The 15,163-nt window shown below is 40.9% G+C and overlaps 1 protein-coding gene across 2 annotated transcripts in view; it reads right to left on the bottom strand.

The window, feature by feature from the left end:
• Positions 1 to 15,163, bottom strand: part of BST1 (bone marrow stromal cell antigen 1) — a 71,000-nt gene that overhangs the window by 14,825 nt on the left and 41,012 nt on the right. The window contains exons 1-4 of one of the 2 annotated variants that reach the window (XM_077136444.1): positions 11,166 to 11,553; positions 9,834 to 9,960; positions 8,471 to 8,606; positions 5,496 to 5,578 (exon numbers count right to left, since the gene is read on the bottom strand). In XM_077136444.1, the coding sequence (XP_076992559.1) occupies positions 5,496 to 5,578; positions 8,471 to 8,606; positions 9,834 to 9,960; positions 11,166 to 11,548 (729 nt within the window). In that variant the 5' untranslated portion in view covers positions 11,549 to 11,553. Of the gene's footprint in view, positions 1 to 5,495; positions 5,579 to 8,470; positions 8,607 to 9,833; positions 9,961 to 11,165; positions 11,554 to 15,163 lie in introns of those variants that run through there. The other variant, XM_077136445.1, reaches the window with a different exon arrangement.

Raw genomic sequence — 15,163 nt, 5'->3', positions numbered from 1 at the left:
AGGTTTAAGGTCCATAAAACCGCCTCCAATTGTAAGATCCATAAGATATCTCCCAACATTTTCCTCTAACTGTTTTATGGTCTTAGACCTAATGTTTAGATCTTTGATCCATTTTGAGTTAACTTTTGTATAGGGTGTGAGAGATGGGTCTTCTTTCATTCTTTTGCATATGGATATCCAGTTCTCTAGGCACCATTTATTGAAGAGACTGCTCTGTCCCAGGTGAGTTGGCTTGACTGCCTTATCAAAGATCAAATGTCCATAGATGAGAGGGTCTATATCTGAGCACTCTATTCGATTCCATTGGTCGATATATCTATCTTTATGCCAATACCATGCTGTTTTGACCACTGTGGCTTCATAATATGCCTTAAAGTCAGGCAGCGCGAGACCTCCAGCTTCGTTTTTTTTCCTCAAGATGTTTTTAGCAATTCGGGGCACCCTGCCCTTCCAGATAAATTTGCTTATTGGTTTTTCTATTTCTGAAAAATAAGTTGTTGGGATTTTGATTGGTATTGCATTGAATCTGTAAATCAATTTAGGTAGGATTGACATCTTAACTATATTTAGTCTTCCAATCCATGAACACGGTATGCCCTTCCATCTATTTAGGTCTTCTGTGATTTCTTTTAGCAGTTTTTTGTAGTTTTCTTTATATAGGTTTTTTGTCTCTTTAGTTAAATTTATTCCTAGGTATTTTATTCTTTTAGTTGCAATTGTAAATGGGATTCGTTTCTTGATTTCCCCCTCAGCTTGTTCATTACTAGTGTATAGAAATGCTACAGATTTTTGAATGTTGATCTTGTAACCTGCTACTTTGCTGTACTCATTTATTAGCTCTAGTAGTTTTGTTGTGGATTTTTCCGGGTTTTCGACGTATAGTATCATATCGTCTGCAAACAGTGATAGTTTTACTTCTTCCTTTCCAATTTTGATGCCTTGTATTTCTTTTTCTTGTCTAATTGCTCTGGCTAGAACCTCCAACACAATGTTGAATAATAGTGGTGATAGTGGACATCCTTGTCTTGTTCCTGATCTTAGGGGGAACGTTTTCAATTTTTCCCCATTGAGGATGATATTAGCTGTGGGTTTTTCATATATTCCCTCTATCATTTTAAGGAAGTTCCCTTGTATTCCTATCTTTTGAAGTGTTTTCAACAGGAAAGGATGTTGAATCTTGTCGAATGCCTTCTCTGCATCAATTGAGATGATCATGTGATTTTTCTGCTTTGATTTGTTGATATGGTGTATTACATTAATTGATTTTCTTATGTTGAACCATCCTTGCATACCTGGGATGAATCCTACTTGGTCATGATGTATAATTCTTTTAATGTGTTGTTGGATACGATTTGCTAGAATTTTATTGAGGATTTTTGCATCTGTATTCATTAGAGAGATTGGTCTGTAGTTTTCTTTTTTTGTAATATCTTTGCCTGGTTTTGGTATGAGGGTGATGTTGGCTTCATAGAATGAATTAGGTAGTTTTCCCTCTACTTCGATTTTTTTGAAGAGTTTGAAGAGAATTGGTACTAATTCTTTCTGGAACGTTTGGTAGAATTCACATGTGAAGCCATCTGGTCCTGGACTTTTCTTTTTAGGAAGCTTTTGAATGACTAATTCAATTTCTTTACTTGTGATTGGTTTGTTGAGGTCATCTATGTCTTCTTGAGTCAAAGTTGGTTGTTCATGTCTTTCCAGGAACCCGTCCATTTCCTCTAAATTGTTGTATCTATTAGCGTAAAGTTGTTCATAGTATCCTGTTATTACCTCCTTTATTTCTGTGAGGTCAGTAGTTATGTCTCCTCTTCCATTTCTGATCTTATTTATTTGCATCCTCTCTCTTCTTCTTTTTGTCAATCTTGCTAAGGGCCCATCAATCTTATTGATTTTCTCATAGAACCAACTTCTGGCCTTATTGATTTTCTCTATTGTTTTTATGTTTTCAATTTCATTTATTTGTGCTCTAATCTTTGTTATTTCTTTCCTTTTGCTTGCTTTGGGGTTAGCTTGCTGTTCTTTCTCCAGTTCTTCCAAATGGATAGTTAATTCCTGAATTTTTGCCTTTTCTTCTTTTCTGATATAGGCATTTAGAGCAATAAATTTCCCTCTTAGCACTGCCTTTGCTGCGTCTCATAAGTTTTGATATGTTGTGTTTTCATTTTCATTCGCCTCGAGGTATTTGCTAATTTCTCTTGCAATTTCTTCTTTGACCCACTCGTTGTTTAGGAGTGTGTTGTTGAGCCTCCACGTATTTGTGAATTTTCTGGCACTCTGCCTATTATTGATTTCCAACATCATTCCTTTATGGTCCGAGAAAGTGTTGTGTAAGATTTCAATCTTTTTAAATTTGTTAAGACTTGCTTTGTGACCCAGCATATGGTCTATCTTTGAGAATGATCCATGAGCACTTGAGAAAAAGGTGTATCCTGCTGTTGTGGGATGTAATGTCCTATAAATGTCTATTAAGTCTAGTTCATTTATAGTAATATTCAGATTCTCTATTTCTTTGTTGATCCTCTGTCTAGATGTTCTGTCCCTTGATGAGAGTGGTGAGTTGAAGTCTCCAACTATTATGGTATATGAGTCTATTTCCCTTTTCAGTGTTTGCAGTATATTCCTCACGTATTTTGGGGCATTCTGATTCGGTGCATAAATATTTATGATTGTTATGTCTTCTTGTTTAATTGTTCCTTTTATTAGTATATAGTGTCCTTCTTTGTCTCTTTTAACTGTTTTACATTTGAAGTCTAATTTGTTGGATATTAGTATAGCCACTCCTGCTCTTTTCTGGTTGTTATTTGCATGAAATATCTTTTCCCAACCTTTCACTTTCAACCTATGTTTATCTTTGGGTCTAAGATGTGTTTCCTGTAGACAGCATATCGAAGGATCCTGTTTTTTAATCCATTCTGCCAATCTATGTCTTTTGATTGGGGAATTCAGTCCATTGACATTTAGTGTTATTACTGTTTGGATAATATTTTCCTCTAACATTTTGCCTTTTGTATTATATATATCATATCTGATTTTCCTTCTTTCTACACTCTTTTCCATATCTCTCTCTTCTGTCTTTTTGTATCTGACTCTAGTGCTCCCTTTAGTATTTCTTGCAGAGCTGGTCTCTTGGTCACAAATTCTTTCAGTGACTTTTCGTCTGAGAATGTTTTAATTTCTCCCTCATTTTTGAAGGATAATTTTGCTGGATATAGGAGTCTTGGTTGGCAGTTTTTCTCTTTTAGTATTTTAAATATATCATCCCACTGTCTTCTAGCTTCCATGGTTTCTGCTGAGAAATCTACACAAAGTCTTATTGGGTTTCCCTTGTATGTAATGGATTGTTTTTCTCTTGCTGCTTTCAAGATCTTCTCTTTCTCTTTGACCTCTGACATTCTAACTAGTAAGTGTCTTGGAGAACGCCTATTTGGGTCTAATCTCTTTGGGGTGCGCTGCACTTCTTGGATCTGTAATTTTAGGTCTTTCATAAGAGTTGGGAAATTTTCAGTGATAATTTCTTCCATTAGATTTTCTCCTCCTTTTCCCTTCTCTTCTCCTTCTGGGACACCCACAACACGTATATTTGTGCGGTTCATATTGTCCTTGAGTTCCCTGATACCCTGTTCAAATTTTTCCATTCTTTTCCCTATAGTTTCTGTTTCTTTTTGGAATTCAGATGTTCCATCCTCCAAATCACTAATTCTATCTTCTGTCTCTTTAAATCTATCATTGTAGCTATCCATTATTTTTTCTATGTTTGCTACTTTATCCTTCACTTCCATAAGTTCTGCGATTTGTTTTTTCAGTTTTTCTATTTCTTCTTTATGTTCAGCCCATGTCCTCTTCATGTCCTCCCTCAATTTATCGATTTCATTTTTGAAGAGGTTTTCCATTTCTGTTCGTATATTCAGCATTAGTTGTCTCAGCTCTTGTGTCTCATTTGAGCTATTGGTTTGTTCCTTTGACTGAGCCATATTCTCAATCTTTTGAGTGTGGACAGTTATCTTCTGCTGCTGGCGTCTGGGCATTTATTCAGATTTCTCTTGGTGTTGGACCCAGCAAGGTTGTAATATTTTTCTGTGAAATCTCTGGGTTCTGTTTTTCTTATCCTGCTCAGTAGGTGGCGCTCGTGGCACACGTTTGTCTGCGGGTCCCACCAGTAAAAGGTGCTGTGGGACCTTAAACTTTGGAAAACTCTCGCCGTCCTGGGGGTTCGCTAGCCGAAGCGGCTTGAGCCGGCCCGGGGTCCGAACGCAGGGAGGGTGTCCGAACGCAGGGAGGGTTGCTGGTCGCCGCAGCCAGGGAAAGAGCCCGTCCGAATTTCCTAGTCGGCCCTGGGCAACAAGCGTGGCGGGAGGGCGCCAGCGGCAGCGGCCCGCCCGAGAGAGTGCACGTTCCCCGGGAGTCACGGGGTCACCGTTCTCCGCAGCCTGGGGGTTTCCGATCCAATTCTCTCAGTTGGTCCGGGGGCTGCGCGTGGTGTGGGCGCCAGTCGCCTTGGTTTCAGGGGACCACCTCTCCAATTCTCCCAGCCGGCCCGGGAAGGGGGAAGGGAGTAACTCAGGCCGCTTGCCACCCCGCCCGGTAAGGCCCGCGCGCCTCAGCGATCTCACCCGAGCTGCTTCTCTCAGCCAGCCAGCCGTTCCAGGATCCCTCCTCCTTCTCCTTTAATCCTTCTCCTAATCTATAAGGATCTTTGGGGAATACCTGTTCTGACTTTTTCATGTTGAGAAGGGGTATCCCCACTAAAGGATAGGGGGATGTAATTAATTGATAATCCTGGAAAGCCTGGTCCCTCTGATTTTCAGGATTTATCTGGCCTAAAAACTTTCTGGGAATTATATGTTTCAGGAAGGCAAACCTAGTGCATAGAACCTTTATAGTGTCTCAATTCAAGCCCTAGGTATTCTTAAGAGTCAACAGGAATGATGTTGATTGGGGTTTAGCAAACCATGGCAATTAGCACTACCTAACTGAAGCTTGCATAAGAGCAGCCATTCAGGTGGTAAGAATACGGATGATTAATTTTATTATGTATATTTTTCTGGAATCTGCAATTTTCTATCATTAGAGGCTATTAAAATGATAAGAAAAATATTAATTAAAAAATGTATGCAGATAGAATGAGGCTACACAAAGGTTAAAAATTTGGTCTGTGTGAAATGAGACAAAAGAAAGTGTCAATGGCTAAGAAATTCCAAACAGAGTCGAGAGGTTATCTTGGAGGTTATTCTTATGCATTAAATAGATCCACTGAGGATATTCCCCTCTATAACAAACATTCACTGAATGTTATCTCTGTGCCAAGTATTGTATGAGGTACGTTCCTTAATATCTAACCTTTTGGAGCTGAGAGAATGAATCAGAATGTCAAAAAGGTGGAAACTGAGGCTCAGAGAAGTTATGTGATGACCCAGGGGCCAGTCTCTGAACCACTCTGCTCGGTGATCCCCACATCCACACGCATCCAGCCACCCAGCAGCCCCTTCCAGGCTTACCTGTATGGATGCCCTTTTCCAGTAAGAATCCACAGGATTGTTTTCACAATCTTGAGACGTTGGGCAGGACTGGTAATCAAGTCCTAAGGGGAAAAGGGACAAACATGTTTCATTTCAGATTATTTCAGGGAAGAAGTCATTTAAAATATCTGCTATCTCCACAAAATATATTTAACCTGTGTTCTGCATCATGTGCACATGTTTAGCAATCACTGTTCTGTCCACCTAATCTACAGGGAAGCTGGTGAGTGACCAGCCAATTCATGTTAAAAAATCCTTTGTCATTTTTCTCAGACACAAATGGGAGGACGGCAGAGAACTAAGCAGTTGGCTAAGGACTGAGCCACTTAGCATATTTACCAGAGCTCTAGTAAAGTGACAGAAATTTGCTTCACTGGGAGAAGGACCTTCTCCAAAAATCCAATTATTAGCTCTCGCCTTGGAAGTAAATACAAAAAAATCACATAAAGAGAGTAATAGTCCTTAGCCAGAAAATAGAAATTTTAGAATATTGAAAATATGTAAAATGTTAGATGGTATTGTTTTAAAATCTTAGGAGCAGATAGCTTAACATGTGCTCTATAAAGAAAGGAGAATGTGCTAATTGATGACTGGTTAATCCCAACCAGGGCAAAATCTGTACTGCCTTAAGGAAATGATGTGCTATGGGGAGGTAAGGGGGTGCAAATTTGGCAATCTGCAATGTTTTTTTGTTTTGTTTTGTTTTTCGCATGGGCAGGCACTGGAAATCAAACTCGGGTCTCCAGCATGGCAGGGGAGAATTCTGCCACTGAGCCACAGTCACACTGCCCTAATCTGTAACGTTTTTAAGGAGTATTCTTCCAAATAGAGCAGTAACTGCATAACTATAAAGAGGAAAAGAATTCCACAGAATTACTTCTTTCAACCGGATGTTGTAGATTTGACAATATTTGAAGATATCATCTCTGCGGGCCAATATTCCAATTTTTTCAGAGATCCATGAGGCTCAGGTAGGCCCCACAGCTGGTAAGCGATACGGTGGACAAGAAGCAAAATGTCTAACTTCTGGTGTCCCTTCCACCATTTCTGACAGCGAGGGATTAGGCAATGTTTGTTCTCCAGTAACTTCTGTATTTGCCTATTTTAAACTTTCTTGTTCGTAGACTACAACTATTGGTATTATTGATTATCATTTATCTACTTGTGGAATTCTCTTCTTTAAAAGTATTTTATTTTCACAAGTACTATATGCAAATCACAACAAAATAGTAATCATGGATAAGAAAATATATACATATACATGATCTCACATTCCTAGCAAGAACCACTGTTAAGATTCTGAGTTTGCTACCTGCTTGGCTTTTTACTTCATATCTATTTTGGTATATATCACATATAAATTTACTTTATTTGAATGGCATCCTACCATCCACAGTGTTCTATAACTTGATTTTTCACTTAAAAATATGTCACAAACCTCTTTCCAGGTCAATAAATGCAAAGCCCCATTAGCAGAGAGGAGAAAAAATAATGTTGTGATGTTCTGGGAGACTCCACTCCCTTCACACTCTTGCTACCACCCCCCTCCCCCATTCTCCCCTAACCCCTGTGTGACAATCAGACTGGAGCCTCTAGATCACTGAACACTGGAAGAAGGACCAATGTGTCCCATGTCACTCACAATACAGGCCAGAATCCACACAATGGCTCTATACCATCCGGCGCTCTAGACTCACAGCCCAGGACTCTCCTCCTGGATCACTGCCCTCCTTGCTATTCCTTAAATAGTGCAGATACCCTAATACCTCAGGGACTTTGCACTTGCTGTTCCCTCTGTCAGTAAATGCTCTTCCTCACCTCCTCCAGGTCTTTGCTTCAAATATTAGCTTCTCCTTCACCTAAGTAAAATTGCAGCACTGCCTTCCTACCTCCAGCTCTTCTTGTCCTCTTTTCCTGTTTCATTTTTCTCCATAATACTTTTAATCTTTGGGCACACTATATATCATACCTGTCCACTTAATATCTTTTCACCTCATCTAGAATGTAAAGACAGGCTTTCCTTTCTGTTTTATTCATTACTGTGTTCCCAGTGCCGAGAAGAGGGCTGGCACATGGTAGACACTCAACAAATTTTCGTTGGAATGATGAATGAATGCAGGCTTTAGTTAATTCTTAGAGTGACTCTGATACCCGGAGAGGAAATCCCCATGATAGGAACATTCTCCCCACTCCCCCCCACCCCATCTCCCCTCCTTGCAGAACTTCCTTCAAGAATGGTCATCCTTCAAGAACCTTGAGCCACCAGCACTTCCCTGAAGTTCTAGTTTACACTGGTATCTCACCCTGCAACTCTTTGGTATAGAGCTCTTCCTTCATGAGAGCACACATCACTCAAGTAAATGCCCCCCACAGAACACTAGAAGCTCCCTGAAGGTGGGGACCGCTGTTTTGCCAAATCCTAGCATGGGTATTGGATGAATGAGAAGAGTTTTTCAATACCATCATGCCAGCTCTTGTGATTTTTAATCTCAAAATGTCTGCTGATGTTCTGGAGTGGCACGTAAGAGCACAGGCTTAAGAACTGGTCACAACAGGGTTGTATCCTGGCCCCACAACTTTCCAGTTGCTTAACCTCCTTGAGTTTTAGTTTCACTTTCTGGAAAATGAGGTGAGTAAGGTAGAGTTGTGCATTATTGAGAGCATGAATTCTGGAGTCAGACTGCCCCACTGTGCTGCTTAACAGCTGTGCATCCCTGGGCAAGTTCTATTACCTTTCTTTCTGTGCCTCGGTTTCCCCATTTGTAAAAGGAGCATAAGTGCTCATTATATATTATTATTATTATTATTATTATTATTATTATTATTTCCACCTATCATAGAGGGCACTGCAGCTATCAAATGAGATAAATGTATATAAAAGCATTTTACACAAATAGCAAATGCATATTTGAAAGGAGCTATTATTTTTCTTATCATTTGTGCAGGAGTCTTACCAGAGGCATTCTTTTGTCGACACCAGCTCATGAAATCCCCAACCTTGCCATAGAGAACATTACACAGAGGCATAAAGCGATGGGCATTCTCCGAATAGCTGGTAACAAGTAGGTGATTATTTTCCCAGAACAGAGACTAAGAAAAAACAAACAAAAACTATTAAATACAAAATACAATTAAGGCAGATTTTTAAGACATGGTATCAGGCAACCAATTTCCCATTCCATTCTGCTCAGACCTGAGGCACAACTGAACTTTCTTTTTCCTTGCCCTTATTTGCCCATTAGAAAAAAAGTACTGCTGTCTCTTCTCCCTTTATTCCAAGGGTATTATGCAATTGTTAGTGAAATATTTTCCCAGTAACACAAAACATTTCAACACGTGGAAAGATCTCTGGGTTAAAAAAGACCATGGAAACTGGATTTGAATTTTGGCTCTGTCAAACACGCCGTGTGGGATTGTGACCCAGTTATTTCATCTCCCAACCTCAGGTGTGACATCTGGAAAATGAGGTGCATAAGCCCATTCTCTCTTCCACAGTCATTGTTACAATGAGATGAGAGCATGCCAAGCATTTCCTAAGGTGTAAAGTGCCTCAAAAACACATTATTTCCATATTATACTTTACAATTTCCCAGAAGTTTCCTGTAACAATAATACAATACTCATCATCTCATCTAATCCTCACTAGTCCGAGTAGTCTATGCCAAGACTGGAAACTCAGGGCCCAGGGGCTGTGGTTTTTCCACTGTTGCATTTGCAACGATGGCACGAAGAAGTGGCCCAATAAGTATTTACTGAGTTCATCAACCAGCATATTTATGAGAAAATAACAAAACTATAGGCCTCCTTTTTACAGATAGGGAGGCAGCTAGGTGCAAAATGCAACATAAACTAAAGAAAAACATGTTTCAGTCTGTTATGAACCTCACAGTACCATTTACCTCTCTTTACAGATTCTACACAATAGAAAAATCAGACTCCAAATAACTATGTTAGAAAAATAATAACGGGGGCTAATGTTCTTTAAACGAAAGGCACTGTTCGAAGCCAGCACTTTACATAAATTTTCTCATTTATTTTCATTTAATTAGAACTGGGAGTGCAGTCAAAATAGATAAGTGGTTTTCAAGGAAGATGGTACTGGAGCTTCCTTAAGGAGGAGATCCAGAATCACTGTTGTAAACAGAACTTTTCCACCAGAAATTCTGGCACATGCATTGTGAGTTTGTCGCTTGTGGTAGAGGTAACACTGCAGGGTGTAGGGAGGAGACAGCAAATCCCATAGCAGGCTTGCATACCATCGAGCTCAGAAACAGAGAATGCCGAATCACTTTTTACCCTAGACATTCATAGAGTTACCTTGTCTTTGGGAATGGAGTGCCTCGAGAGGTTAATAAAAAGGTCATAGTCCGAGGGAAACACAGAACAGGGATCTTTGTCCAGCACCACTTTAAAGGCTTCCCAGATGCCTGTGCAGTTCTTATCCCTGAGTGAAAATACAAGTTTAAAAAACAAAAAACAAACAAACAAAAAAACACTTCATGATATGATGTGAAGCATTTCCACCTCTTTCAAAGTACTCCAAGGGCTCTACAGGCAATTCTGTCATGTATTGACTCTGCAAGTTTAGGTGTACAAAAAAGACAACACATTGTCCTGGCTCACATGTTAACCCAAATTCAGAAGAGGGAAAAATAATTCAGACAATCAGTTTAGAGATCTGAACTTAGCAGCATCTCTCAGAAGCTCTACCCTCATTTCTCAGAGCTAAGGAATGTGGTCTTCCCACAGGCTTGTGGAGAGATAAGCAGGAAGAGTATCGCATTAGAAGGTGACAATTCCCGTAAATCACGCAGCCTCCTAGCCTCAGCGGCTTCTCGGTGGAAACCTCGGGGTGCGGGCCAGGCCTGCTGAGACAGGAATCTGGCGAGGTCAGGCAAGTCAGCAGAAACTTGAAAACTCAGGAATGAGCGCAATGTCAGGAAGCGTTTTCACTTCCTCTTAAGGCAGAAAGAACGCCCTCCCAGCGCCAACCCCAACTCTTTGCAGGAGTTGACTCTACCTTTCAAAATACGTTTTCAATTGCATTTAATTTTTTATTTCTCACGCTGGGTGATGGGTAACATGAGTGTTCCTTATGTTATTCCCTGCTCCTTTTTAATTGGCTGCAACATGTCACAATTAAAACAATGGGCACAATAGATGAAAACAGTAAAAAAACAAAAATAAGTATAAAGAACAGTGCTAGCAAGAGAATTCTGCTTATAGAATGCAAACTTCAAAGCCCTCTAGATTAGAGAATCTGGAATTTGGATTTTCAGAGTACCTGGACTCATGGAATTCCAGCTGGAGACCATACTACCAGGTCTCCTAAGCATATGCTACGGGCAACCGGCTGTCACCTAAACTTACCTCTCCCTAACTCATCTCTAGACTCCCAACCCTCACACACGCCCCTCATCACTAGACCCCCACACTTCTGTCTCTCATACACACACATAGGTATCCCTTATCTCTGGACTCGGCACCTGCCCCCCACCCCCCATTACTCCCTATGTAGACTCCACCCAGACTCAGAAACACAACTCTCCCCTCGAGACCACACCCCCCCCCCCCAAATCCTCCCCTCCAGCCTCCTCCTCCTCCGCATACGCTCTGCCCCTTTGCACGGCCCCCGACCCCCGGGCTCACCGCTCCTCGGGGTTCTGCAGCGTGCTGAACTCGTGGCAGCGGCCCAGGAAGATGCTCTGTAGGTGCGGGGTGGTGCCCTCCCCCCTCCACTGCGCGCCCCCGGCGCCTGCAGCCAGCACCTGCAGCAGCGCGAGCAGCAGCCACGGCGCGCATCCCCGGGGCACCATCGAGGGGACTTTGGTCACTCTGGTCTCCTGCCGCCTGGATTTGCTCCCTCTCCGCCCACTCGAGCGGCTTCTCTGCGCTGACGCTGGGCAGGTCTCTTTTCCCACCCCCTCCCTCGCTTGCTTTCTTCTCCCCCTTCCTCTTGGGCGGTGGCCGAGGGGCAGATTTATTGCTCTTGAGCTGTGAGGCTGGACAATCGGTGTGGAGAGTTCAGCCATCAGAAAAAACTAGATTTTTCTGGCTCCAATTTATGGCAACCTTGACAGAAGTCCTTTTTTCCCACAGGAAAATTTTGAGTGGTTTTAGTTTTGTTTTCAGAAAATAATAACCTCAAGAGAGAATATTTATTGAGCTGTTGCTATGTGCCAAGCATTTTACTTTTCACAACACCCCTCTGAGCTAGGCGTACCATCGTCCCTATTATATAGTTGAGGAAACTGAGTCTCAGAAAAGGTAAAGGCCTTGTCCGAGGTCATAATCTCCCAGTACGTGCAAAATCCCACAGACAAAAGTTTGAGAGAGCCAGGTGCCAAGGTTAATAAAATTCCACGTAGAGGGCAGAGTCTCAGTCCTTACAGCGATGACAGCTCTGAACTCTGCCTGGCAAGCACTTGATAAAGATGAGCGAGACCTACCTTGTTGCCTCACTTTCTTCTGCCCAGCCCTTCCTAAGTCCACTCCTTGAAAGAACCATTTTCAGCTCTTTCAACAGCTTTTTTTTCCCTGTTATTTACCTCCACACTACTAGTTAACACGTCAATATGTTATTTCTTGATGTGTCCAATTTGGATATGATTCTTTGGCTTTCTAGTATGGAAAAGGATGTTTAGCTTTAACTCTATCCCACCCTGAAAAGATATCCTTTGTATCCATCTTTCTAACCTGGTTATATCACAATTCTGAATGAAAAATAATCAGTATTAACATTATGGTGGCCCTGAAAGCATTATTCATCACTGAGCTTATAGTATTCAATAATTACATTTCCTTTCTGAAAAACTCTTGTTTTCCATAGAGGGAATGATTGCTTGTTTGCCAGATATTCTGTGAACTTATCATTACGGTAAACTTTCTATAAGACATGAAAATCTCCCAGTGCATTAAAAAAAACAGTAAGCATTAGTCAAAATTTCAGGTGGTGTGTGTGATTTTTCTTTTTTTCTCTTTTTTTTCTTGGAAACTTCCTTCCTAGAACTGACCCACTTCCTGTCCTAATCTAACTGCACAGCTGCCATCCTGAGATCTCCCTTCCTGCTTCTCTGCTGTTTCCAGTTTCCTAGATCCCATGTCTTCTTCTTTCCTGTCTTATGGAGCTTGTTTCCAAAGCTTCCTGAGAAGGAACATGGAGACTAAATTCTCATCCACTCATATATCTGAAAGTGTCTTTATTCTACCGTTCCACTTGAGCTTGGTTGGGTAGAATCGTAATTTGGAAATCATTTTCCCTCAGAATTTTGAAGGCAGTGCTCCAGTGTTTTCTGCTTTCTGTGCAGGTGTTGAGAAGTCTGAAGCCATCATTTTCCTGATCCTTTGTATTCAACCTGCTTTTTCTCTCTGGAAGTTTTTAGGATTTTTCTTTATCCTCAGGACTGAGTCATTTCAGAGATGAGTTTGGGAGTGGGTAGTTTTCTATTAATTGTGCTGGGAAATCAATGGGCCCTTTTAAACTGAAATTTATGTCTTTACTCCTGAGAAATTCTGCTGATTTATTTATCCAGTAATTTCCCCTCCTCCAGTTTGTTTTCTCTTTCTGGAATCTCCATTATTGGTAGATTAGACTTCCTAGTCTCTAATCTTCTTATATTTTTTCTCCTATTTTTCTTCACTTTGCCTTTTTCTTTTACTTTTTTGGGAGTACAGATTCTATCTTCATCTTTCAACTCCTCTATTGATATTTTCATTTCTAAACTCTTTTAAAAATATTTTTTTCAGTGCTCTTTTCTGTTTTTGTCTCCTCTTGCTGTCTCATGATTTTCTATGAAGCTATTCTTATTTTATTCTTTTTAATTTTCTTTTGGCAAAAACTATTTCTGCATACCTATCCATCCATTTTCATTTTGGTGACGAACGTTCATGTAAGAGGATCTCCTCAAATAGCCAGTGATCCTTAGCTAATTTTATTATTTTTTTATATGCTGTATGGCAGGGTCACATTTCATTATTTTTCCATGGGAGTATCCCTTTATTGCAGTACCATTTGTTGAATTTTTGTTTGTTTGTTTGGTTTTCTTATTTGTTTGTTTTTTGAGAAGTGCGTGGACTGGGAATAGAACCTGAGTCTCCCACATGGCAGGCAAGAATTCTACCACTAAACTACCCTTGCACCCACTTTAGGTTGAGCTAATTTTATTTTTATGTTCAGAAAACACTAACTGGAAACAACCGCAGTGCATATGGTCATAGTTTGACAAATGGTGGGCTGTCCTGTAGGATGAAAACACTGCATTTTTCCACTAGGGGAGCCCCTAATTGTCATTTTTCTCTTGGACAGTTTTCCCAGAGTGGAATTTTCCAATTTTCTACATGGATGGGATATAAGTCTGAAAAACAGCAACTGAGAGTTGGGGAAAGAGGTTGAGGGACCTCGCTATTTAGTAAGATTGTCACTTACACCCTCTCCCACCCTATTTTCAGTAGAGCTTCTGCACTCCACAATGCCTCATACCCCACAGCCAGAGTCTCTTTGGTCCATCCTCCCCAGAAAGTAGATTCCAGTCATCTGTTGAGGTGGGGAAGGACAAATGCCATGGCAGAGGGCTGGGAAAGGGATTCCTAGGCTTTTAATCTTCCTTCTGTTTCCAGCTCCACCCTCACTCCCATTTCCATTTTAGAAATAGATGGTTCTTCTGATTGCTCTTCCTTTTGGGGGTTCTTTGGCATCAAACAACTTTATTCTCAGCTTACATTCCCCTTCCTCACCAGCCAGCTTAGATTTCAGCTTTCACTGGTCAACTAAGTCATTCCTCCTGCCTCATTTCCTTTCTACCTTCCAAAATCCTATTTCTGATATCTCCTCTCCTATTCTCTTTTTTCCTCATGATTTTATTCCTTTTTCTTCCCTTTACTGTCATTTTAGGAGGGAGGATTGTTTGAGAAGTTGTCCATATCTCATAAATCCTCAAAACATAACTTTCAAAAAAAAACATAACTTTTTCCTGATGTAAGATGCAACAGAAGTACACAATACTTCTTCTGAAGAGCATTCCCGCCTTTAGATTTAACTTTTCCTGCCTTTAAGCTCAGATATTATCAACTCCAGTCAGATTTTCCCAGATCAGATAAGCCCACGTCTCAGGAGGAGGGTGAAACCAGAATCAAGATTCCCTGAGGGTGAGACCCAGCATGTTCCAAAGTTTTCAGGAAAAATAGAGGACAGAGGGGCATGTCAAATGACACCACCAGCTCATGATATCTAACAGATAAATTTCAAGAATCTTGTGAGAGAGGTGGGGCAAGATGGCAGCAAAGTGAGGGGTGGCATTTAGTTTGTCCTCCAGGACAGCTAGTAAATAGCCAGGAACTGTTTGGAACAACTATTGTGGGGACATCAGTGATCAGACACACATCATACACCAGCTGGGAACAGGTAACGGCTGAAATTTCACAGAGAGTTATAAGTCTCCCAAGCATTGGATGCAGTGGAAGCCAGGTGTCTGGTTCCCTGAGGGGAAAGGAAATAGATCCTACTAGCAGCAAAGACTTAGCTCAGCCAAGCTCCAATCAGAATAAATTAACAAATTCAAACCACTGAAAAGAGGCCCAGGGCACAGATAAACCTGGAGTAAGTACTAAAGGAATTGGGAGTTTTTGCCACAGGCAGAGAGGGGGCAGGG

Source organism: Tamandua tetradactyla, chromosome 19, assembly GCF_023851605.1.
Source record: "Tamandua tetradactyla isolate mTamTet1 chromosome 19, mTamTet1.pri, whole genome shotgun sequence".
NCBI classification, from domain to species: Eukaryota; Metazoa; Chordata; class Mammalia; order Pilosa; family Myrmecophagidae; genus Tamandua; species Tamandua tetradactyla.
The sequence above is the reverse complement of the archived record's forward strand: the minus strand, read 5'-3'. Positions and strand labels throughout refer to the sequence as shown.